The sequence below is a fragment of the Pseudochaenichthys georgianus genome, unplaced genomic scaffold, assembly GCF_902827115.2.
Source record: "Pseudochaenichthys georgianus unplaced genomic scaffold, fPseGeo1.2 scaffold_1133_arrow_ctg1, whole genome shotgun sequence".
In the NCBI taxonomy this organism is placed as follows: Eukaryota; Metazoa; Chordata; class Actinopteri; order Perciformes; family Channichthyidae; genus Pseudochaenichthys; species Pseudochaenichthys georgianus.
Genome location: NW_027262079.1, coordinates 1 through 24,403, shown reverse-complemented (window position 1 = coordinate 24,403; position 24,403 = coordinate 1). Strand labels below are relative to the sequence as shown.

Here is a 24,403-nt window from a genome sequence, read left to right as displayed (position 1 = left end):
AGGATTCTGGGGCTTCTTGTGCTTCTTGTGGTCTGTTGAATACCTGGCGTAGGATTCTGGGGCTTCTTGTGCTTCTTGTGGTCTGTTGAATACCTGGCGTAGGATTCTGGGGCTTCTTGTGCTTCTTGGGGTCTGTTGAATACCTGGCGTAGGATTCTGGGGCTTCTTGTGCTTCTTGGGGTCTGTTGAATACCTGGCGTAGGATTCTGGGGCTTCTTGTGCTTCTTGTGGTCTGTTGAATACCTGGCGTAGGATTCTGGGGCTTCTTGTGCTTCTTGGGGTCTGTTGAATACCTGGCGTAGGATTCTGGGGCTTCTTGTGCTTCTTGGGGTCTGTTGAATACCTGGCGTAGGATTCTGGGGCTTCTTGTGCTTCTTGGGGTCTGTTGAATACCTGGCGTAGGATTCTGGGGCTTCTTGTGCTTCTTGTGGTCTGTTGAATACATGGCGTGGTATTCTGGGGCTTCTTGTGCTTCTTGGGGTCTGTTGAATACCTGGCGTAGGATTCTGGGGCTTCTTGTCCTTCTTGGGGTCTGTTGAATACCTGGCGTAGGATTCTGGGGCTTCTTGTGCTTCTTGGGGTCTGCTGAATACCTGGCGTAGGATTCTGGGGCTTCTTGTGCTTCTTGTGGTCTGTTGAATACCTGGCGTAGGATTCTGGGGCTTCTTGTGCTTCTTGTGGTCTGTTGAATACCTGGCGTAGGATTCTGGGGCTTCTTGTGCTTCTTGGGGTCTGTTGAATACCTGGCGTAGGATTCTGGGGCTTCTTGTGCTTCTTGGGGTCTGTTGAATACCTGGCGTAGGATTCTGGGGCTTCTTGTGCTTCTTGTGGTCTGTTGAATACCTGGCGTAGGATTCTGGGGCTTCTTGTGCTTCTTGGGGTCTGTTGAATACCTGGCGTAGGATTCTGGGGCTTCTTGTGCTTCTTGTGGTCTGTTGAATACCTGGCGTAGGATTATGGGGCTTCTTGTGCTTCTTGTGGTCTGTTGAATACCTGGCGTAGGATTCTGGGGCTTCTTGTGCTTCTTGGGGTCTGTTGAATACCTGGCGTAGGATTCTGGGGCTTCTTGTGCTTCTTGTGGTCTGTTGAATACCTGGCGTAGGATTCTGGGGCTTATTGTGCTTCTTGGGGTCTGTTGAATACCTGGCGTAGGATTCTGGGGCTTCTTGTGCTTCTTGGGGTCTGTTGAATACCTGGCGTAGGATTCTGGGGCTTCTTGTGCTTCTTGTGGTCTGTTGAATACCTGGCGTAGGATTCTGGGGCTGCTTGTGCTTCTTGGGGTCTGTTGAATACCTGGCGTAGGATTTGTTTAGCTGTAAGGACAGGTATCATTGTCTTCAAAAGCTTTGTCTATGTCGTCACACGTTTTGGCGTATCCTTCGCTGTAATGACAACCGACACTAGAATAGAGATCCTCCAACAGTCTTTTAATACATGTTCTGGCACTGTCGCCAATTTGGGCAATTCCACAGTATCGAGCTTCTTCTCTCGTTATACTGAAGCAAAGTTCTGCCACTGCTTTTGGTATTTGCTCAACACACTCAAGCAGTCGGTTAGCAGGAGATGATCTATAAGATTATCATGATCCGGTAATGGCTCTACAACACCATCAGCATCCTCTAGTTGACATTTCTTCACTTTGTTCCTTTTTCTTTTCACCTTCCTTCTTTTTGTCTTTTTCGTTTTCCATCCTCTGGCCCCTTTTCTTTTCATTCGCATTCTGCGTTTGCTTTTCATTTTTCTTCTCCTTTTCATTTGAATTTTTCTTTACTTTTTCTTTTCTGCTATTTGTCGTTTGCGATCTTGGCGAGTGGTATGAGATATACTGTTTCTATAAAGGTTATCTATAATACCATCTTTTAAAGAAAGATATTCTTCATGTGTCATGTTATCATGGTCCTCTTTTGTCCTAAAGACCTTACATGGATATGATATAGAGGAGAGCTCTTCTTCGGGAACATCCTCTCCCCTACTTTGTAACATCCAGTCGTTAAGCCCGTATCCGTTACCCTGGTGATAATAAGGGCAGGCTACATCAGACTTGGTTTTTCTCAGATCCATGGCTAGTTTTCAACGGTCATCTTAGTGGGGTCCTTCGTTTTAGATGATTTGCTGAGTGGGGTGGGACTTGTTGCGTTGAGTGGGAGGAGTCATCTGTAGAATTGAGAGTTTTTTCACCAGTATAATGTCCCTCGCTGTTTGACTCTTTTTAAAAAGTTATTTTTCATCTATCATGTTCAACCAAGCAGCAAGAGGTCAAAGTTAAGAATAAGTAACAGGAATTACACACAATCTGCAGAGTGTCCGTAAAAAGTGTTAAAATCACAAACTTGCCTTTTAGAGAAACAGTCTTTAAGAAAATAGAAGTGTGACACAGTGACTGACATTCTAACAGTTGTAAAGTGTTCAGACACCAAACTGTATCTAAAAGTATCTTGGTAACACAAGAAAAGAGAAAAGAGCATTGATGTTAACAAAACTGGATTGTTCCACTGAAATAGCGTTAAAATCAAAAGTGCCTTTAAAGAAAATATATTCAGACAAAGTTTTTTATTTTCAGAAATGTTTAAGGTTTTGCATCCATAAAAAGTGTATCCTACAATTCCTTTGTGAGAGAATTACACTCAAATCTGCCGAGTGTCAGTAAAAAGTGTTAAAATCACAAACTTGCCTTTTAGAGAAACAGTCTTTAAGAACAAATCTAATCAGACAGTGTACTTCATTTTCTAGTTTTAAGGTGTTGCATACCTCAAACCGTATCTAAAAGTATCTTAGTAGCAGAACAAAGCAAAGAATCAGTAAAGTCATCAAAAACCACATTGTTTAACTGGATTGTCTTACTTAAATCAAAAAGCTGCCATTAAGAGTCATATTCTTAAGTAACAGCTATTTAGACAAAGTATTTGATTGTTCTCGTTTTAACTTGTTGCATACCTCAAAGTGTGTCTAAAAGTATCTTGGCAAGAGAAAAAAGCCAACAATCTGCCTATTGTCAGTAAAAAAGTGTTAAAATCATAAACTTGCCTTTTAGAGTCAGTCTTTAAGAAAATAGAAGTGTTACAAAGTGACTGACATTCTACCTGTTGTAACACCTAGATTAACATCAGAGGCTTATAACATGCCGGTGCGATATCACACCGGCATGTTATAACATCTCAACCCTCACATCAAAGGATTAGACAACAAAGGCGCTACTGAAGGGGGGCATTTCACACCTACGTGTGAAAACACCTCGAACAAAGGGAAGCAGGACTTAGCTCATTAGCATAATTGGGGGCGGCCCCACCTGTCACTTTTTATGCATACTAATGTGATGGAAGTAGCAGTTGAAGTCGCATGAAGATTTTTCAAGTCTGAAGAGTTTCATAGCCATCGATTCCCGACCGAGCTGAAAGTTTTGATGTTTGAATGGAGTTTCTGCGAAGTGGAATGTGGGAGAAGAAGAGGTGCAAAATAACCAGGCGGAATAATAAAGAATGTTGTGCGTCGAAGAACAAGTAGTGTTACCTAAATTACCTGGTCTATAATTACTCTATAAACACATGCTGCTGTAAACAGGGGGCTGCTGCCCCCTGCTGGGGGTCTGAGGGAACACTGATTTAACATTACAGTGTCCCCTCCCACAGTGTTCTGGGACTCCTCCCCCTGGTTTATCACTGATAGTGTTATGCCCCTCCCACAGTGTTCTGGAACTCCTCCCACTGGTTTATCACTGATCGTGTTATGCCCCTCCCACAGTGTTCTGGAACTCCTCCCCCTGGTTTATCACTGATCGTGTTATGCCCCTCCCACAGTGTTCTGGGACTCCTCCCCCTGGTTTATCACTGATCGTGTTATGCCCCTCCCACAGTGTTCTGGGACTCCTCCCCCTGGTTTATCACTGATCGTGTTATGCCCCTCCCACAGTGGTCTGGAACTCCTCCCACTGGTTTATCACTGATCGTGTTATGCCCCTCCCACAGTGTTCTGGAACTCCTCCCACTGGTTTATCACTGATCGTGTTATGCCCCTCCCACAGTGTTCTGGGACTCCTCCCCCTGGTTTATCACTGATCGTGTTATGCCCCTCCCACAGTGTTCTGGAACTCCTCCCCCTGGTTTATCACTGATCGTGTTATGCCCCTCCCACAGTGTTCTGGGACTCCTCCCCCTGGTTTATCACTGATAGTGTTATGCCCCTCCCACAGTGTTCTGGGGCTCCTCCCCCTGGTCTCGATGGACTGTGTTGACCCCTGGAGGCTGACGGTGACCTCTGACCTCCACTGGTTCCACTTCAGCTCGCCCCTGATGGTTCTGCTTCTCTACCACACGGTGGCGTCGCTCCGGAGGAACCAGGTGTGTTATCTCATCTCTCATTGGTCGACGCCTTCAGTGTTTGTTTACATTGGTTCACATTGGCTGACAGGGATCACATGTTTCCTCAGCTGATCGACTGTGGGCGGGGCTTAGAGAGGGCGGGGTCGGAGGTCGGTGGGAGCTGTGACATCGTCACCACCACCAGCAACCTGAGCGATGATGTCATCGGTGACATCACAGCAGAGAAACGGCGAGATATGTGGAGACGAGCTCACCGGAGCAGAGACGTACGTATATTAACACTTGTTATTATTATTATCATCATCATCATCAATATATTTCAGTCTTTAGTCTGAAGCGTGTCTCTGTCTCTAGGTGCTGACATCGTCCAATCAGAGTCCCTCTGACTCTTTTGCCCCGCCCACCCAGAGCACAGCTCTCGGATTAGATAATTACTCAACACCTCACTACTCCCTAAGCCAATCAGGTGAGCTGTCCACCTGTTCACCTGTCTACCTGCTCACCTGTCTACCTGTTCACCTGTCCACCTGTCCACCTGTCTCACCTGTCCACCTGTCTCACCTGTCTACCTGCTCACCTGTCTACCTGCTCACCTGTCTACCTGTTCACCTGTCCACCTGTCTCACCTGTCCACCTGTCTCACCTGTCTACCTCTGCTGCAGACACGTTGGAGACCTGTGAGTTTGGTGCAGACGGCTGGGAGGAGCCTCAGATGAGTCCGGGTGAGGTGGGCGGGGCCTGTCCAGGTGAGGGGGGCGGGGCCTGGAGCTTCCTGCTGCAGCAGAGCTACCTGTGTGCCCTGATGGCCATGATGCTGTGGCCCGTCAGCTACGTGTCGTGGCTCACCTGTGTGCTGCTGCTCTGGTCCTGTCTGCTCTGGATGCTGAAGGAACGACGCCGTTACACTATGATGTCATCGCCCTGGCTGGTCGCCTACGGCAACCTGCTGGTGCTGTTGCAGTACATCTACAGCTTCCCCCCCGCACAGGAAGTGCCTGGGCTGTTCCCACGGAAACAAGATCCCTGCAGGGAGCTGGCCTCAAAGGTACCAATACTTCTACTTATATATACCACTAATACTACTACATATGTATTGATGTGTACTCTGTACTCTGTGTTGCTGTGTTGATGTGTACTCTGTGTTGATGTGTACTCTGTGTTGATGTGTACTCTGTGTACTCTGTGTTGCTGTGTACTCTGTGTACTCTGTGTTGATGTGTACTCTGTGTTGATGTGTACTCTGTGTTGATGTGTACTCTGTGTTGATGTGTACTCAGTGTACTCTGTGTTGATGTGTACTCTGTGTTGATGTGTACTCTGTGTTGATGTGTACTCTGTGTTGATGTGTACTCTGTGTTGATGTGTTGATGTGTACTCTGTGTTGCTGTGTTGCTGTGTACTCTGTGTTGCTGTGTACTCTGTGTTGATGTGTACTCTGTGTACTCTGTGTACTCTGTGTTGATGTGTACTCTGTGTTGATGTGTACTCTGTGTACTTTGTGTACTCTGTGTACTCTGTGTAGATGTGTACTCTGTGTACTCTGTGTTGATGTGTACTCTGTGTACTCTGTGTTGATGTGTACTCTGTGTACTCTGTGTTGATGTGTACTCTGTGTTGATGTGTACTCTGTGTACTCTGTGTTGATGTGTACTCTGTGTACTCTGTGTTGATGTGTACTCTGTGTACTCTGTGTTGATGTGTACTCAATCAATCAATGTTTATTTATATAGCCCAATATCACAAATGTTACATTTGTCTCAGTGTCTTCACAGTGTGTACAGAATATCAGTATGACAATACGACACCCTCTGTCCTCAGACCCTCTGTCCTCAGAGCCTCTGTCCTCAGACCCTCTGTCCTTAGACCCTCTGTCCTCAGACCCTCTGTCCTCAGACCCTCTGTCCTCAGACCCTCTGTCCTTAGACCCTCTGTCCTTAGACCCTCACATCGTACAAGGAAACACTTCCAAAGAAAACCCAGTTTAAGGGAACATGGAGAAACCTCAGGGAGAGCAACAGAGGAGGATCCTCTCCAGGACGGACAGACTGCAATAGATGCCGTGTGTAAATTGAAAAGATAATACATTTGCAACATAGGTAGTCCAGATGTTTGGAAATGCATGTGTGTATAATAGGAAGATGAATCCACGAGGATATCCATCCAGGACCGATGATCCAGGACCACAGCCACGACTCAAGATCCAGGGCTCGCGATCCAGGGCACAGGACCGCAGGATCATCCATGACTCCGGATCCCGGCGTATAGAGACACCAAAAAGAAAGACATGTGGGGAAGCTGGGTTAATGGGGACATGAGAGGACACAGGTAGAGACAGAGAGAAGGAAGAAGTGAGATGTCCCCAACAAACTAAGCCTATATCAGCAAAACTAGGGGCTGAATCTAATCAGCCCTAACTATAAGCTTTATCAAAAAGGAAGGTCTTCAGCGCACTCTTAGAAACGGATAGGGTGTCTGCCGCCCGAACACGAACTGGAAGCTGATTCCACAAATGTGGAGCTTGATAAGAAAAGGCTCTGGCTCCCATTGTACTTTTAGAGACTCTAGGAACAACCAACAACCCTGCATTCTTGGAACGCAATGCCCTAGTAGGCCAGCAGGGTATAATGAGTTCTTTAAGGTAAAATGGCGCCTGCCCATTAAGGGCTTTGTAGGCGAGAAGAAGAACTTTAAATTCCATCCTGTGTTCTATAGGGAGCCAGTGTAAGGCAGCCAGAACAGGAGTCATGTGGTCCCTTTTCCTAACTCTGGTTAGTACACGAGCCGCAGCATTTTGAATCAGCTGAAGCGACTTGATTGACTTCTTAGTACTCCCTGATAATAGAGAGTTACAATAATCCAGCCTAGAAGTAACAAATGCATGGACTAGTTTCTCTGCATCGCTTTGAGGCAAGATACTCTTTGTACTCTGTGTTGATGTGTACTCTGTGTTGATGTGTACTCTGTGTTGATGTGTACTCTGTGTTGATGTGTACTCTGTGTACTCTGTGTTGATGTGTACTCTGTGTACTCTGTGTTGATGTGTACTCTGTGTACTCTGTGTTGATGTGTACTCTGTGTTGATGTGTACTCTGTGTACTCTGTGTTGATGTGTACTCTGTGTTGATGTGTACTCTGTGTACTCTGTGTTGATGTGTACTCTGTGTACTCTGTGTTGATGTGTACTCTGTGTACTCTGTGTTGATGTGTACTCTGTGTACTCTGTGTTGATGTGTACTCTGTGTTGATGTGTACTCTGTGTACTCTGTGTTGATGTGTACTCTGTGTACTCTGTGTTGCAGCTGTTGTGTCTGCTGAGCTTCTGGCTGCTGCTGAGACAGGCTCTGACTGAGAAGAGAGACAGACAGGAGGACACACAGCTGTCTACCATCACTGTCCACATGGAGGGTAAGACACCTGTCTCTCTGTTCACCTGTCTCTCTGTTCACCTGTCTCTCTGCTCACCTGTCTCTCTGCTCACCTGTCTCTCTGTTCACCTGTCTCTCTGTTCACCTGTCTCTCTGTTCACCTGTCTCACCTGTCTCTCTGTTCACCTGTCTCTCTGTTCACCTGTCTCACCTGTCTCTCTGTTCACCTGTCTCTCTGTTCACCTGTCTCTCTGCTCACCTGTCTCTCTGCTCACCTGTCTCTCTGTTCACCTGTCTCTCTGTTCACCTGTCTCTCTGTTCACCTGTCTCTCTGTTCACCTGTCTCACCTGTCTCTCTGTTCACCTGTCTCTCTGTTCACCTGTCTCACCTGTCTCACTGCTCACCTGTCTCACCTGTCTCACCTGTCTCACCTGCCTCACTGCTCACCTGTCTCACCTGCCTCACTGCTCACCTGTCTCACCTGTCTCACTGCTCACCTGTCTCACCTGTCTCACTGCTCACCTGTCTCACTGCTCACCTGTCGTAACGCTCACCTGTCTTAACGCTCACCTGTCGTAACGCTCACCTGTCTTAACGCTCACCTGTCGTAACGCTCACCTGTCTCACTGCTCACCTGTCGTAACGCTCACCTGTCTTAACGCTCACCTGTCGTAACGCTCACCTGTCTCACTGCCTCACTGCTCACCTGTCGTAACGCTCACCTGTCTCACTGCCTCACTGCTCACCTGTCGTAACGCTCACCTGTCGTAACGCTCACCTGTCGTAACGCTCACCTGTCGTAACGCTCACCTGTCTTAACGCTCACCTGTCTCACTGCTCACCTGCCTCACTGCTCACCTGTCTCACTGCTCACCTGTCTCACTGCTCACCTGTCGTAACGCTCACCTGTCTTAACGCTCGCCTGTCGTAACGCTCGCCTGTCTTAACGCTCGCCTGTCGTAACGCTCGCCTGTCGTAACGCTCGCCTGTCGTAACGCTCACCTGTCGTAACGCTCACCTGTCTTAACGCTCACCTGTCTTAACGCTCACCTTAACGCTGACCTGTCGTAACGCTCGCCTGTCGTAACGCTCGCCTGTCTTAACGCTCGCCTGTCGTAACGCTCGCCTGTCGTAACGCTCGCCTGTCGTAACGCTCGCCTGTCTTAACGCTCGCCTGTTGTAACTCTCACCTATCGTAACGCTCACCTGTCTCACTGCTCACCTGTCGTAACGCTCACCTGTCGTAACGCTCACCTGCCTCACCTGTCGTAACGCTCACCTGTCGTAACGCTCGCCTGTCGTAACGCTCGCCTGTCTTAACGCTCACCTGTCGTAACGCTCGCCTGTCGTAACGCTCGCCTGTCGTAACGCTCAACTGTCGTAACGCTCACCTGTCGTAATGCTCAACTGTCGTAACGCTCACCTGTCGTAATGCTCGCCTGTCGTAACGCTCACCTGCCTCACTGCTCACCTGTCGTAACGCTCACCTGTCGTAACGCTCGCCTGTCGTAACGCTCGCCTGTCGTAACGCTCTCCTGTCGTAACGCTCGCCTGCCTCACTGCTCACCTGTCGTAACGCTCGCCTGTCGTAACGCTCAACTGTCGTAACGCTCGCCTGTCGTAACGCTCACCTGTCGTAACGCTCGCCTGTCTTAACGCTCGCCTGTCGTAACGCTCACCTGTCGTAACGCTCACCTGTCTCACTGCTCACCTGTCGTAACGCTCACCTGCCTCACTGCTCACCTGTCGTAACGCTCGCCTGTCGTAACGCTCGCCTGTCTTAACGCTCGCCTGTCGTAACGCTCAACTGTCGTAACGCTCAACTGTCGTAACGCTCACCTGTCTCACTGCTCACCTGCCTCACTGCTCACCTGTCGTAACGCTCACCTGTCTCACTGCTCACCTGCCTCACTGCTCACCTGTCTTAACGCTCGCCTGTCGTAACGCTCGCCTGTCGTAACGCTCAACTGTCGTAACGCTCACCTGTCTCACTGCTCACCTGCCTCACTGCTCACCTGTCTCACTGCTCACCTGTCGTAACGCTCGCCTGTCGTAACGCTCGCCTGTCGTAACGCTCGCCTGTCGTAACGCTCGCCTGTCGTACCGCTCGCCTGTCGTAACGCTCGCCTGTCGTAACGCTCGCCTGTCGTAACGCTCGCCTGTCGTAACGCTCGCCTGTCGTAACGCTCAACTGTCGTAACGCTCAACTGTCGTAACGCTCACCTGCCTCACTGCTCACCTGTCGTAACGCTCGCCTGTCGTAACGCTCGCCTGTCGTACCGCTCGCCTGTCGTAACGCTCGCCTGTCGTAACGCTCGCCTGTCGTAACGCTCGCCTGTCGTAACGCTCAACTGTCGTAACGCTCAACTGTCGTAACGCTCACCTGCCTCACTGCTCACCTGTCGTAACGCTCGCCTGTCGTAACGCTCGCCTGTCGTAACGCTCGCCTGTCGTAACGCTCACCTGTCGTAACGCTCAACTGTCGTAACGCTCGCCTGTCGTAACGCTCGCCTGTCGTAACGCTCAACTGTCGTAACGCTCACCTGTCTCACTGCTCGCCTGTCGTAACGCTCGCCTGTCCTAACGCTCGCCTGTCGTAATGCTCGCCTGTCGTAACGCTCGCCTGTCTTAACGCTCAACTGTCGTAACGCTCGCCTGTCGTAACGCTCGCCTGTCGTAACGCTCACCTGTCGTAACGCTCAACTGTCGTAACGCTCGCCTGTCGTAACGCTCGCCTGTCCTAACGCTCGCCTGTCGTAATGCTCGCCTGTCGTAACGCTCGCCTGTCTTAACGCTCAACTGTCGTAACGCTCGCCTGTCGTAACGCTCACCTGTCGTAACGCTCGACTGTCGTAACGCTCACCTGTCGTAACGCTCGACTGTCGTAACGCTCACCTGTCGTAATGCTCGCCTGTCGTAACGCTCGCCTGTCTTAACGCTCAACTGTCGTAACGCTCGCCTGTCGTAACGCTCACCTGTCGTAACGCTCGACTGTCGTAACGCTCACCTGTCGTAACGCTCGCCTGTCGTAACGCTCGCCTGTCGTAACGCTCGCCTGTCGTAACGCTCAACTGTTGTAACGCTCACCTGTCTCACTGCTCACCTGCCTCACTGCTCGCCTGTCGTAACGCTCACCTGTCGTAACGCTCACCTGTCTTAACGCTCACATTAACGCTCACCTTAACGCTCACCTGTCGTAACGCTCACCTGTCGTAACGCTCAACTGTCGTAACGCTCACCTGCCTCACTGCTCACCTGCCTCACTGCTCACCTGTCGTAACGCTCGCCTGTCGTAACGCTCGCCTGTCGTAACGCTCGCCTGTCGTAACGCTCAACTGTCGTAACGCTCACCTGTCTCACTGCTCGCCTGTCGTAACGCTCGCCTGTCCTAACGCTCGCCTGTCGTAATGCTCGCCTGTCGTAACGCTCGCCTGTCTTAACGCTCAACTGTCGTAACGCTCGCCTGTCGTAACGCTCGCCTGTCGTAACGCTCGCCTGTCGTAACGCTCACCTGTCGTAACGCTCGCCTGTCGTAACGCTCACCTGTCGTAACGCTCGCCTGTCGTAACGCTCAACTGTCGTAACGCTCGCCTGTCGTAACGCTCAACTGTCGTAACGCTCGCCTGTCGTAACGCTCGCCTGTCGTAACGCTTGCCTGTCGTAACGCTCACCTGTCGTAACGCTCGCCTGTCGTAACGCTCGCCTGTCGTAACGCTCAACTGTCGTAACGCTCGACTGTCGTAACGCTCAACTGTCGTAACGCTCGCCTGTCGTAACGCTCGCCTGTCGTAACGCTCGCCTGTCGTAACGCTCGCCTGTCTTAACGCTCAACTGTCGTAACGCTCAACTGTCGTATCGCTCGACTGTCGTAACGCTCGCCTGTCGTAACGCTCGCCTGTCGTAACGCTCACCTGTCTTAACGCTCAACTGTCGTAACGCTCGCCTGTCGTAACGCTCACCTGTCTTAACGCTCGACTGTCGTAACGCTCGCCTGTCGTAACGCTCGCCTGTCGTAACGCTCGCCTGTCTTAACGCTCGCCTGTCGTAACGCTCGCCTGTCGTAACGCTCGCCTGTCGTAACGCTCGCCTGTCGTAACGCTCGCCTGTCGTAACGCTCACCTGTCGTAATGCTCACCTATCTGTCTGTGTGCCCTCCAGACGAGGAGAAGGGTGAGACAGGTGAGGTCTCGTACGAGCAGGTACTCCTGCAGGAGGGGGGGGTGACGATGGAGGCTCTGGTTGCCGTGGTTACCCGGATGTTCGTGAAGTACTGGATCTACGTCTGTGGAACCATGTTCTTCTTTGTGAGCTTCGAGGGGAAGATCGTCCTCTACAAGGTCATCTATATGGTGCTGCTGCTGTGCTGCAGCGCCCTCTACCAGGTGAGACATGGTACTACAGGTACTAATACATACAGGTACTAAAACATATACTACAGGTACTACAACATACAGGTACTACTACATATACTACAGGTACTACAATATACAGGTACTACTACATATACTACAGGTACTACAATATACAGGTACTACTTCATATACTACAGGTACTACAATATACAGGTACTACAACATACTACAGGTATTAATACAAGGTCATCTACATGGTGCTGCTGCTGTGCTGCAGCGCCCTCTACCAGGTGAGACATGGTACTACAGGTACTAATACATACAGGTACTAAAACATATACTACAGTTACTACAACATACAGGTACTACTACATATACTACAGGTACTACAATATACAGGTACTACAACATACTACAGGTATTAATACAAGGTCATCTACATGGTGCTGCTGCTGTGCTACGGCACTGCAGGTAATGCAGATACTGTACTGTCTGTCTCTCTGTAGTTGAACTACGAGCGCTGGCGTGCCATGCTCAGGGGCTTCTGGGTAGCAGTGGTGGTTTATTCCATGCTGGTGCTGATCCTGGTCTACACCTTCCAGTTCCCCACGTCCCCCCAGACCTGGAGCTACTACACCGGACTCAGTACTCACAGGTACACACACACACACACACACACACACACACACACACACACACACACACACACACACACACACACACACACCACACACACACACACACACACACACACACACACACACACACACACACACACACACAGGTATACACACACACACACACAGGTATACACACACACACACACACACACACCTACACGCACACACACACACCTACCTACACGCACACACACGTACATACAGGTATACACACACACGCGTACACAAACACACAGGTATATACACACACACGTATACACACACACGTACACACACAAAGGTATATACACACACCTACACACACATGTACACACAGGTATACACACACACACACATACATACAGGTATACACACACGTACACACATGTACACAAACACAGGTATATACACACACGTATACACACACGTATACACCCACACACACCCACACACACACACACACACACACACGTACATACAGGTATACACACACATACACACATGTACACAAACACACACACAGGTATATACACACGTATACACACACGTACGCACACAGGTATACACACACGTATACACCCACACACACCCACACACACACACACACACAGGTACAGTTGAGGCCTAAATGATTAGCCCCCCAGGAGTTATGGAGCATTTTCCTAAAGTTCTTCCCAATGTTTCCAGCATTGATAACACGTGATATAATATTCACCAGAAGTGCTATTTAGTAGCTTTTGGTACATTTTGGAAAATAAAATAAGTGTTTAGGCTTTATATCAAATATAGTGACAAATGTTTTGGTCAACAAAGATTAGCCCCCAGGTCCTTAATAGCCATCGTGTACTCGTTCTGAGCCACAACTGACAACAAGCTCTCAGAGTAGTGCTTGACCAGGTTGGCTCAGGTCTCTTGAGGGTTCTGGCCCATTCTTCCAAATGGCTCCAGCTGGTCCACGTTGCGTGGTTTCCGAGCATGGACATTCACTCTTCAATGGCTGTGCCAAGCTGCTGGATGTTGGCAGGAACTGGAACGCGCTGTCGTACACGCCGATCCAGAGCATCCCAAACATGCTCAATGGGCGACATGTCCGGTGAGTCTGCTGGCCATGCAAGAACTGGGATGTGTTCAGCCTCCAGGAATACAGATCCTCGCAACATGGGGCCGTGCAGTATCACGCTGCACCATGAGGCGATGGTCGTGGATGAATGGCACAACAACGGGCCTCAGGATCTCGTCACGGTATCTCTGTGCATTCACAATGCCATCAACACAATGCACCTGTGTTCGTCGTCCATACGCCTGCCCATACCGTAACCCCACCACCGCCATGGGCCACTCCATTCACAACATGGACATCAGAACACCGCTCACCCACATGACGCCACACACGCCGTCTGCCGTCTGCCCTGAGCAGTGAAAACCGGGATTCATCCGTGAAGAGAACACCTCTCCAACGTGCCAGACGCCATCGAACGAACCGGAGTCACCCTCCAGATCCTCAATAGGATTCAGATCTGGGCTCTGTGCGCTGCAGCACCTTGCTGTTGGTGTCCTTTATGAGCTGTTGGACCAGGTTTGATGCATGCTTTGGGTCATTGTCTCGTTGGACGGCCCAGCGGTGACCTACGCGAAGACTAAGAGCAGATCTTTCATGTTATCCCTCAAAATGTCAACATCATTTGAATTGTTCATGAAGCCTTGCACCCGAACAAGGCTCCCTGCGCCCGAGGCTGCAGCACAGCCCACAGCATGATGTGTTCGTAGAGTTGAAGGCCTCTCCCTTTCTTCGCCGAACATAAGCAACAGGAGCCGCTGCTCGAAGTTGTCAGAGAATAAGAAGAGGGAAATCAGCATAAAAGTAAGCAGAGGCAGGAGCGAGCAGAGAAGCGTCTGCACCGTAAGAAAGATAAGGGCAATAGATATTACGCCTCACTTTTATACAAATAACAACACAATTTAAACTTTATAAAACACATTTCAACTGTTTAAGTAGCAAGCTAACTAAAATGCTGACTCACCAGGTCAATCCCCGGTATGGGAGGAAGGTTCTCCCTCAACTGTTCCGAAGCTAAACAGCTCCTTGTTCGCCTGGTAGTCTCCTCGGTGCAATACACATGTATCATGTATACCCTGCTAGCTTGAGTGAGCTGCTGCACTCTGAGGAGCTGCTGCACTCTGAGGAGCCGCTGCACTCTGAGGAGCCGCTGCACTCTGAGGAGCCGCTGCACTCTGAGGAGCCGCTGCACTCTGAGGAGCCGCTGCACTCTGAGGAGCCGCTGCACTCTGAGGAGCCGCTGCACTCTGAGGAGCCGCTGCACTCTGAGGAGCCGCTGCACTCTGAGGAGCCGCTGCACTCTGAGGAGCCGCTGCACTCTGAGGAGCCGCTGCACTCTGAGGAGCCGCTGCACTCTGAGGAGCTGGTCAGCGAAGCGTTCAGGAACCACCGTAAAGACAGCACATTACGGTCAAATAGAGGCGAAGTCACGCCCATCTCCTTCCCGTCCTTGGGACCTTATTTCTGAAAAATAATGTTTTGAAGTCAATGGAGAGAGAAAGATTATCTTCCGATCCCGTTTGAATTGTGCCACGGATTACATGTTTGTCAATCTTAAAAAATCATTTCCGTGTCAAAAAAGTCACAGTTTGTCTTAAAACTGTTGAAATATAAGACTATGAAAAATACGCAACTAGAAAGACTACAAATCCCAGGGTTAGCACTGTTAGCACGTGCTCAGTGGAGGAACACAGTTGTGACATCACTTATTCGCATAAGTGATGTCACAACTGTGTTCCTCCACTGAGAGATGGCTCAGATCAGATAACTTTAACAAGATGCCCGTGTGCTTAGTACCAGGCTGTTATCATACCAGCAACGGGTCTTGCTCGTGCTTTCGCTTCCCGTCTGATGAAAGGACCAGGAGTGGCTGGATCAAGTTAGCTAGTAGCTAGCACGTTAGTTAGCATGACAGCCTTGTAATTTGTATTAGCCTTAACATGAAGTAACATCAAGTAGCCCAACATGTTAAACAGTGAGAGTAGTAGTCATATCTCGTGAACCCTTTGAAGAGTTCTGTCACCGGTGTGATCGTTCTATAATACACCATTAGTCCGGGGGAGAAATGCTATCGCTAACGCTACATTAGCATCTGCGATCTGTTCTACTTCAACAGGTGAACAGGTACTCACAGGTGATGGGTTTCTGTCTGCAGGTTGGAGGACATCGGGCTGGAGAAGTTCTCTGTTCCGGTTCTCTTCACCAGGATCTTCATCCCGGCTGCCTTCCTGCTGGTACGGTCTCTCCTTCTGACGGGTCTGCAGGTTCTGACGGGTCTGCCGGTTCTGAAGGGTCTGCAGGTTCTGAAGGGTCTGCAGGTTCTGAAGGGTCTGCAGGTTCTGCAGGTTCTGACGGGTCTGCAGGTTCTGACGGGTCTGCCGGTTCTGAAGGGTCTGCAGGTTCTGAAGGGTCTGCAGGTTCTGCAGGTTCTGAAGGGTCTGCAGGTTCTGACGGGTCTGCCGGTTCTGAAGGGTCTGCAGGTTCTGAAGGGTCTGCAGGTTCTGAAGGGTCTGCCGGTTCTGAAGGGTCTGCAGGTTCTGAAGGGTCTGCAGGTTCTGAAGGGTCTGCAGGTTCTGACGGGTCTGCCGGTTCTGAAGGGTCTGCAGGTTCTGAAGGGTCTGCAGGTTCTGCAGGTTCTGAAGGGTCTGCAGGTTCTGAAGGGTCTGCAGGTTCTGACGGGTCTGCAGGTTCTGAAGGGTCTGCAGGTTCTGCAGGTTCTGAAGGGTCTGCAGGTTCTGAAGGGTCTGCAGGTTCTGACGGGTCTGCAGGTTCTGAAGGGTCTGCAGGGTCTGCAGGTTCTGACGGGTCTGACACAGGGCTGGGGAACCTTTTTCCTCTCAAGGGCCATTTACATGTTTCACATCCTCCGAGGGCCGTACATGCACGTGCACGGTGTGGCATGACCACCAACACAGAAAGATATGGACACAAGATGTGTCCAAAATGTTTAGTTTCCTATCCATGTGGACATGATTTAAGTTTGTGTTTTAAATGTTGAAGTAAAAGCATCAATCTGGAGCACTTTGCAGCATCAATCTGGAGCACTTTGCAGCAGCACCAGGAGGTCTATGAGACCTCTCTCAACGCCAGAGGAAACACAACTGGAAGCAGATTTCTTTTTCTTTCTGGATATTTTACAAATCACTCTCCTTTCAAACTCTATTCTTGTTTATTAATAACAACTTTTTTTTACTTTCATATAGTATTTTATACCCGTTTACTTTATTCTCTTATTTTTGATAACTATAATGATCATATAAAGATGTGCCTTTACCTCACTGGTTGTAGAAAAGCTTCTTATATCCGTTAGCATAGCTAGCTACCAGATGCTAACACCAACACAGGTAGTGCCTGTATGCTCAGTGTGACGGAGGAGCAGATGCCTCTGGGCTCTCAGCGAGACAGCAACGCAGACACTGCGGCATGTGTGGCTCCTTGTGGTACTGCATGTGTGGCTCCTTGTGGTACTGCACGTGTGGCTCCTTGTGGTACTGCATGTGTGGCTCCTTGTGGTACTGCATGTGTGGCTCCTTGTGGTACTGCGTGTGTGGCTCCTTGTGGTACTGCATGTGTGGCTCCTTGTGGTACTGCGTGTGTGGCCCCTTGTGGTACTGCATGTGTGGCTCCTTGTGGTACTGCATGTGTGGCTCCTTGTGGTACTGCATGTGTGGCTCCTTGTGGTACTGCGTGTGTGGCTCCTTGTGGTACTGCGTGTGTGGCCCCTTGTGGTACTGCATGTGTGGCTCCTTGTGGTACTGCGTGTGTGGCTCCTTGTGGTACTGCACGTGTGGCTCCTTGTGGTACTGCACGTGTGGCTCCTTGTGGTACGGCGTGTGTGGCTCCTTGTGGTACTGCATGTGTGGCTCCTTGTGGTACTGCATGTGCGGCTCCTTGTGGTACTGCATGTGTGGCTCTTTGTGGTACTGCGTGTGTGGCTCCTTGTGGTACTGCATGTGTGGCTCCTTGTGGTACTGCATGTGTGGCTCCTTGTGGTACTGCATGTGTGGCTCTTTGTGGTACTGCATGTGTGGCTCCTTGTGGTACTGCATGTGCGGCTCCTTGTGGTACTGCATGTGTGGCTCTTTGTGGTACTGCGTGTGTGGCTCCTTGTGGTACTGCATGTGTGGCTCCTTGTGGTACTGCACGTGTGGCTCCTTGTGGTACGGCGTGTGTGGCTCCTTGTGGTACTGCATGTGTGGCTCCTTGTGGTACTGCATGTGCGGCTCCTTGTGGTACTGCATGTGTGGCTCTTTGTGGTACTGCGTGTGTGGCTCCTTGTGGTACTGCATGTGTGGCTCCTTGTGGTACTGCATGTGCGGCTCCTTGTGGTACTGCATGTGTGGCTCTTTGTGGTACTGCGTGTGTGGCTCCTTGTGGTACTGCATGTGTGGCTCCTTGTGGTACTGCATGTGCGGCTCCTTGTGGTACTGCATGTGTGGCTCCTTGTGGTACTGCGTGTGTGGCTCCTTGTGGTACTGCGTGTGCGGCCCCTTGTGGTACTGCGTGTGTGGCTCCTTGTGGTACTGCGTGTGCGGCCCCTTGTGGTACTGCATGTGTGGCTCCTTGTGGTACTGCGTGTGTGGCTCCTTGTGGTACTGCATGTGTGGCTCCTTGTGGTACTGCGTGTGCGGCCCCTTGTGGTACTGCATGTGTGGCTCCTTGTGGTACTGCGTGTGTGGCTCCTTGTGGTACTGCGTGTGCGGCCCCTTGTGGTACTGCATGTGTGGCTCCTTGTGGTACTGCATGTGTGGCTCCTTGTGGTACTGCGTGTGTGGCTCCTTGTGGTACTGCGTGTGTGGCCCCTTGTGGTACTGCATGTGTGGCTCCTTGTGGTACTGCGTGTGCGGCCCCTTGTGGTACTGCATGTGTGGCTCCTTGTGGTACTGCGTGTGTGGCTCCTTGTGGTACTGCATGTGTGGCTCCTTGTGGTACTGCGTGTGTGGCCCCTTGTGGTACTGCATGTGTGGCTCCTTGTGGTACTGCGTGTGCGGCCCCTTGTGGTACTGCATGTGTGGCTCCTTGTGGTACTGCATGTGTGGCTCCTTGTGGTACTGCGTGTGTGGCTCCTTGTGGTACTGCGTGTGCGGCCCCTTGTGGTACTGCATGTGTGGCTCCTTGTGGTACTGCGTGTGCGGCTCCTTGTGGTACTGCATGTGTGGCTCCTTGTGGTACTGCGTGTGCGGCCCCTTGTGGTACTGCATGTGTGGCTCCTTGTGGTACTGCGTGTGCGGCTCCTTGTGGTACTGCATGTGTGGCTCCTTGTGGTACTGCATGTGTGAGTCAGACGAGACATATACCACGTGACGACACGTTAGGCTCGTGTTGTGTTCAAGGACCCTGACCTTGACCAGGAAAAACAGGCACTCGCTTATTTAATTATTTTGCGTTCTAGATTTCTTTAATTTTTAAATTTTTGCGTGTGTTACCTCGAGGGCCGTATCAAATTGTCTCGCGGGCCGTATCAAATTGTCTCGCGGGTCGTACGCGGCCCGGCGGCCGGAGGTTCCCCGCCCCTGGTCTAACAGAACCCTCGTGTTTACAGGTGATCTCTCGGTCTCTGTTCCACAGGTGTGTATCGTTCACTTGCATTACTTCCACGAGCCCTTCCTGCAGCTCACAGACCTGAAGACTGTGGTGGACACACACAACAGCACCATCACCAGGTACACACACACACACACACACACACACACACACACACACACACACACACACACACACACACACACACACACACACACACACACACACACACACACACACACACACACACACACACACCTGTCTGTCTCTCTGAACCTGTCTCTCTGAACCTGTCTGTCTCTCTGTACCTGTCTCTCTGAACTTGTCTGTCTCTCTGTACCTGTCTCTCTGAACCTGTCTGTCTCTCTGTACCTGTCTCTCTGAACTTGTCTGTCTCTCTGAACCTGTCTGTCTCTCTGAACCTGTCTCTCTGAACCTGTCTGTCTCTCTGTACCTGTCTCTCTGAACTTGTCTGTCTCTCTGAACCTGTCTGTCTCTCTGTACCTGTCTCTCTGAACTTGTCTGTCTCTCTGAACCTGTCTGTCTCTCTGTACCTGTCTCTCTGAACCTGTCTGTCTCTCTGTACCTGTTTCTCTGAACCTGTCTGTCTCTCTAAACCTGTACCTGTCTCTCTGAACTTGTCTGTCTCTCTGTACCTGTCTCTCTGAACTTGTCTGTCTCTCTGAACCTGTCTGTCTCTCTGTACCTGTCTCTCTGAACTTGTCTGTCTCTCTGAACCTGTCTGTCTCTCTGTACCTGTCTCTCTGAACCTGTCTGTCTCTCTGTACCTGTCTCTCTGAACTTGTCTGTCTCTCTGAACCTGTCTGTCTCTCTGAACCTGTCTGTCTCTCTAAACCTGTCTGTCTGCAGGCTGGTGCACTCTGAGGGCAGCCTGTTCGACCTGTCTCTCTCGCTGGGGGGGGGGGCGCCTCAGATCCTGCAGGAGAGAGAGACATGTGTGAGAGAGAAGGATGAGAAGAAGTGGAAACAGGTGGAGGAGGAAGAGGAGGAGGAGGAAGAGGAAGAGTACCCCTGTGTGTTTGAGAAGGAAACCCTGTCTCAGCAGATCAAAAGTAAGTGGAGAATATATGTGGAAATTATACTGGGACATTCATTCAAAACATGTACAGAACAATGGCTTCACCTGTCTGTCCTCTCCTGTCTCTCTTCATCCTGTCTGTCCTCACCTGTCTCTCTTCTCCTGTCTGTCCTCACCTGTCTGTCCTCACCTGTCTCTCTTCTCCTGTCTGTCCTCACCTGTCTCTCTTCTCCTGTCTGTCCTCACCTGTCTCTCTTCTCCTGTCTGTCCTCACCTGTCTGTCCTCACCTGTCTCTCTTCTCCTGTCTGTACTCACCTGTCTGTCCTCACCTGACTCTCTTCTCCTGTCTGTCCTCACCTGTCTCTCTTCTCCTGTCTGTCCTCACCTGTCTGTCCTCACCTGTCTCTCTTCTTCTTTCTGTCCTCTCTTGTCTGTCCTCATCTGTCTCTCCTGTCTGTCCTCACCTGTCTCTCCTCTCCTGTCTGTCCTCACCTGTCTGTCCTCACCTGTCTCTCTTCTCCTGTCTGTCCTCACCTGTCTCTCTTCTCCTGTCTGTCCTCACCTGTCTGTCCTCTCCTGTCTGTCCTCACCTGTCTCTCTTCTCCTGTCTGTCCTCACCTGTCTGTCCTCACCTGTCTCTCTTCTCCTGTCTGTCCTCAACTGTCTGTCCTCTCCTGTCTGTCCTCACCTGTCTCTCCTGTCTGTCCTCACCTGTCTCTGCTCTCCTGTCTGTCCCCACCTGTCTCTCCTGTCTGTCCTCACCTGTCTCTCCTCTCCTGTCTGTCCTCACCTGTCTCTCCTCTCCTGTCTGTCCTCACCTGTCTCTCCTGTCTGTCCTCACCTGTCTGTCCACACCTGTCTGTCCTCACCTGTCTCTCCTCTCCTGTCTGTCCTCACCTGTCTCTCCTCACCTGTCTCTCCTGTCTGTCCTCTCCTGTCTGTCCTCACCTGTCTGTCCTCTCCTGTCTGTCCTCACCTGTCTCTCGTCTCCTGTCTGTCCTCACCTGTCTCTCCTGTCTTGTCCTCACCTATCTCTCCTCTCCTGTCTGTCCTCTCCTGTCTCTCCTGTCTGTCCTCACCTGTCTTTCCTCTCCTGTCTGTCCTCTCCTGTCTCTCCTGTCTCTCCTCACCTGTCTCTCCTCACCTGTCTGTCCTCACCTGTCTGTCCACACCTGTCTGTCCTCACCTGTCTCTCCTGTCTTGTCCTCACCTATCTCTCCTCTCCTGTCTGTCCTCTCCTGTCTCTCCTGTGTCTGTCCTCACCTGTCTCTCCTCACCTGTCTGTCCTCACATGTCTCTCCTGTCTGTCCTCACCTGTCTGTCCTCACCTGTCTGTCCTCACCTGTCTCTCCTCTCCTGTCTGTCCTCACCTGTCTGTCCTCACTTGTCTGTCCTCCACTGTCTGTCCTCACCTCTCTGTCCTCACCTGTCTCTCCTCTCCTGTCTGTCCTCACCTGTCTGTCCTCACCTGTCCCTCCTCACCTGTCTCACCGGTCTGTCCTCACCTGTCTCACCTGTCTCTCCTCACCTGTCTTTCCTAACCTGTCTCATCTGTCTCCCCTCACCTGTCTGTCCTCACCTGTCTGTCCTCACCTGTCACTCCTCACCTGTCTCACCTCCCCTGTCTCTCCTCACCTGTCTCACCTGTCTGTCCTCACCTGTCTCACCTGTCCCTCCTCACCTGTCTCACCTCCCCTGTCTCTCCTCACCTGTCTCTCCTCACCTGTCTCACCTGTCTCTCCTCACCTGTCTCTTCTCACCTGTCTCTCCTCACCTGTCTCTCCTCCCCTGTCTCACCTGTCTGTCCTCACCTGTCTCACCTGTCTGTCCTCACCTGTCTCACCTGTCTGTCCTCACCTGTCTGTCCTCACCTGTCTCACCTGTCTGTCCTCACCTGTCTGTCCTCACCTGTCTCATCTGTCCTCACCTGTCTGTCCTCATCTGTCCTCACCTGTCTCTCCTCTCCCGTCTCACCTCCCCTGTCTCTCCTCACCTGTCCCTCCTCACCTGTCTCGTCACCTGTCTCTCGTCACCTGTCTCACCTGTCTGTCCTCACCTGTCTCTTGTCACCTGTCTCTCGTCACCTGTCTCACCTGTCTGTCCTCACCTATCTGTCCTCACCTGTCTCACCAGGTCTGGTCTCCTGGAGGCTGGTGATGGACCGTCTCTCTGTCCTCCTGCTGCATCTCCTTCTGTCTCTTCAGAGTCTGCAGCGCCTCCTCTGGTGGATTCTGGAACTGCACATCGTCAAGATCACCTCCTGCTACATCATCTGGGTCTGTGTGAAGGAGGTGAGACAGGTGCTGTCTGTGTGTCTGTGTGAAGGAGGTGAGACAGGTGCTGTCTGTGTGTCTGTGTGAAGGAGGTGAGACAGGTGCTGTCTGTGTGTCTGTGTGAAGGAGGTGAGACAGGTGCTGTCTGTGTGAAGGAGGTGAGACAGGTGCTGTCTGTGTGTCTGTGTGAAGGAGGTGAGACAGGTGCTGTCTGTGTGTCTGTGTGAAGGAGGTGAGACAGGTGCTGTCTGTGTGAAGGAGGTGAGACAGGTGCTGTCTGTGTGTCTGTGTGAAGGAGGTGAGACAGGTGCTGTCTGTGTGAAGGAGGTGAGACAGGTGCTGTCTGTGTGAAGGAGGTGAGACAGGTGCTGTCTGTGTGTCTGTGTGAAGGAGGTGAGACAGGTGCTGTCTGTGGGCCTTTCTCATTTCTCGAATTCCCCTTCTCGACTCCTATCCTCGAGACTTCGTCCCGGCCACAGGAGATGCGAGCCGAGGAGAGAGGAGGGGAGAGGAGGGGAGAGAGGAGGGGAGAGAGGAGGGAGAAGGGGAGCCGAGGAGAGAGAAGGGGAGCCGAGGAGAGAGGAGGGGAGAGAGGAGGGGAGCCGAGGAGAGAGGAGGGGAGAGAGGAGGGGAGAGAAGGGGAGAGAGGAGGGGAGAGAGGAGAGAGAAGGGGAGCCGAGGAGAGAGAAGGGGAGCCGAGGAGAGAGGAGGGGAGCCGAGGAGAGAGGAGGGGAGCCGAGGAGAGAGGAGGGGAGCCGAGGAGAGAGGAGGGAAGCCGAGGAGAGAGGAGGGGAGCCGAGGAGAGAGGAGGAGGGGAGCCGAGGAGAGAGGAGGGGAGCCGAGGAGAGAGGAAGGAGAACTCCTCTCCTCTGAGCGGTCATCTTAAAGAGACGTCCACTAATGATGACAGGAGGCTCAGCCTACTTTGATTCATTCACAGGGCGGGTCATGAGACAATAACAGGCTATATGCGGACACACACACACACACATGTCTCTCTCTCTCTCTCAGGTGTGTGTGTTTACCTGTCTCTCTCTCAGGTGTGTGTGTTTACCTGTCTCTCTCTCAGGTGTGTGTGTTTACCTGTCTCTCTCTCTCTCTCAGGTGTGTGTGTTTACCTGTCTCTCTCTCAGGTGTGTGTGTTTACCTGTCTCTCTCTCTCTCAGGTGTGTGTGTTTACCTGTCTCTCTCTCAGGTGTGTGTGTTTACCTGTCTCTCTCTCTCAGGTGTGTGTGTTTGCCTGTCTCTCTCTCTCTCTCAGGTGTGTGTGTTTGCCTGTCTCTCTCAGGTGTGTGTGTTTACCTGTCTCTCTCTCAGGTGTGTGTGTTTACCTGTCTCTCTCTCTCTCAGGTGTGTGTGTTTACCTGTCTCTCTCTCAGGTGTGTGTGTTTACCTGTCTCTCTCTCAGGTGTGTGTGTTTACCTGTCTCTCTCTCTCAGGTGTGTGTGTTTACCTGTCTCTCTCTCTCTCAGGTGTGTGTGTTTACCTGTCTCTCTCTCAGGTGTGTGTGTTTACCTGTCTCTCTCTCAGGTGTGTGTGTTTACCTCTCTCTCTCTCAGGTGTGTGTGTTTACCTCTCTCTCTCTCAGGTGTGTGTGTTTACCTGTCTCTCTCTCTCAGGTGTGTGTGTTTGCCTGTCTCTCTCAGGTGTGTGTGTTTACCTGTCTCTCTCTCAGGTGTGTGTGTTTACCTGTCTCTCTCTCTCTCTCAGGTGTGTGTGTTTACCTGTCTCTCTCTCAGGTGTGTGTGTTTACCTGTCTCTCTCTCAGGTGTGTGTGTTTACCTGTCTCTCTCTCAGGTGTGTGTGTTTACCTCTCT

At 51.1% G+C, this 24,403-nt stretch overlaps 1 protein-coding gene across 1 annotated transcript in view; it reads left to right on the top strand.

The window, feature by feature from the left end:
• The window catches only part of LOC139433177 (piezo-type mechanosensitive ion channel component 2-like), a gene marked incomplete at its 3' end in the record, with an annotated part of 39,406 nt that extends 16,765 nt beyond the window's left edge, over positions 1-22,641 (top strand). Inside the window, exons 4-14 of the mRNA XM_071202079.1 lie at positions 4,187-4,334; positions 4,424-4,582; positions 4,671-4,782; positions 4,979-5,361; positions 7,616-7,721; positions 11,841-12,064; positions 12,541-12,689; positions 15,906-15,984; positions 19,319-19,413; positions 20,144-20,346; positions 22,447-22,641. Coding sequence (XP_071058180.1) covers positions 4,187-4,334; positions 4,424-4,582; positions 4,671-4,782; positions 4,979-5,361; positions 7,616-7,721; positions 11,841-12,064; positions 12,541-12,689; positions 15,906-15,984; positions 19,319-19,413; positions 20,144-20,346; positions 22,447-22,641 — 1,853 coding nt within the window. The remainder of the gene's footprint in view (positions 1-4,186; positions 4,335-4,423; positions 4,583-4,670; positions 4,783-4,978; positions 5,362-7,615; positions 7,722-11,840; positions 12,065-12,540; positions 12,690-15,905; positions 15,985-19,318; positions 19,414-20,143; positions 20,347-22,446) is intronic.
• Between the last annotated feature and the right edge of the window lie 1,762 nt (positions 22,642-24,403).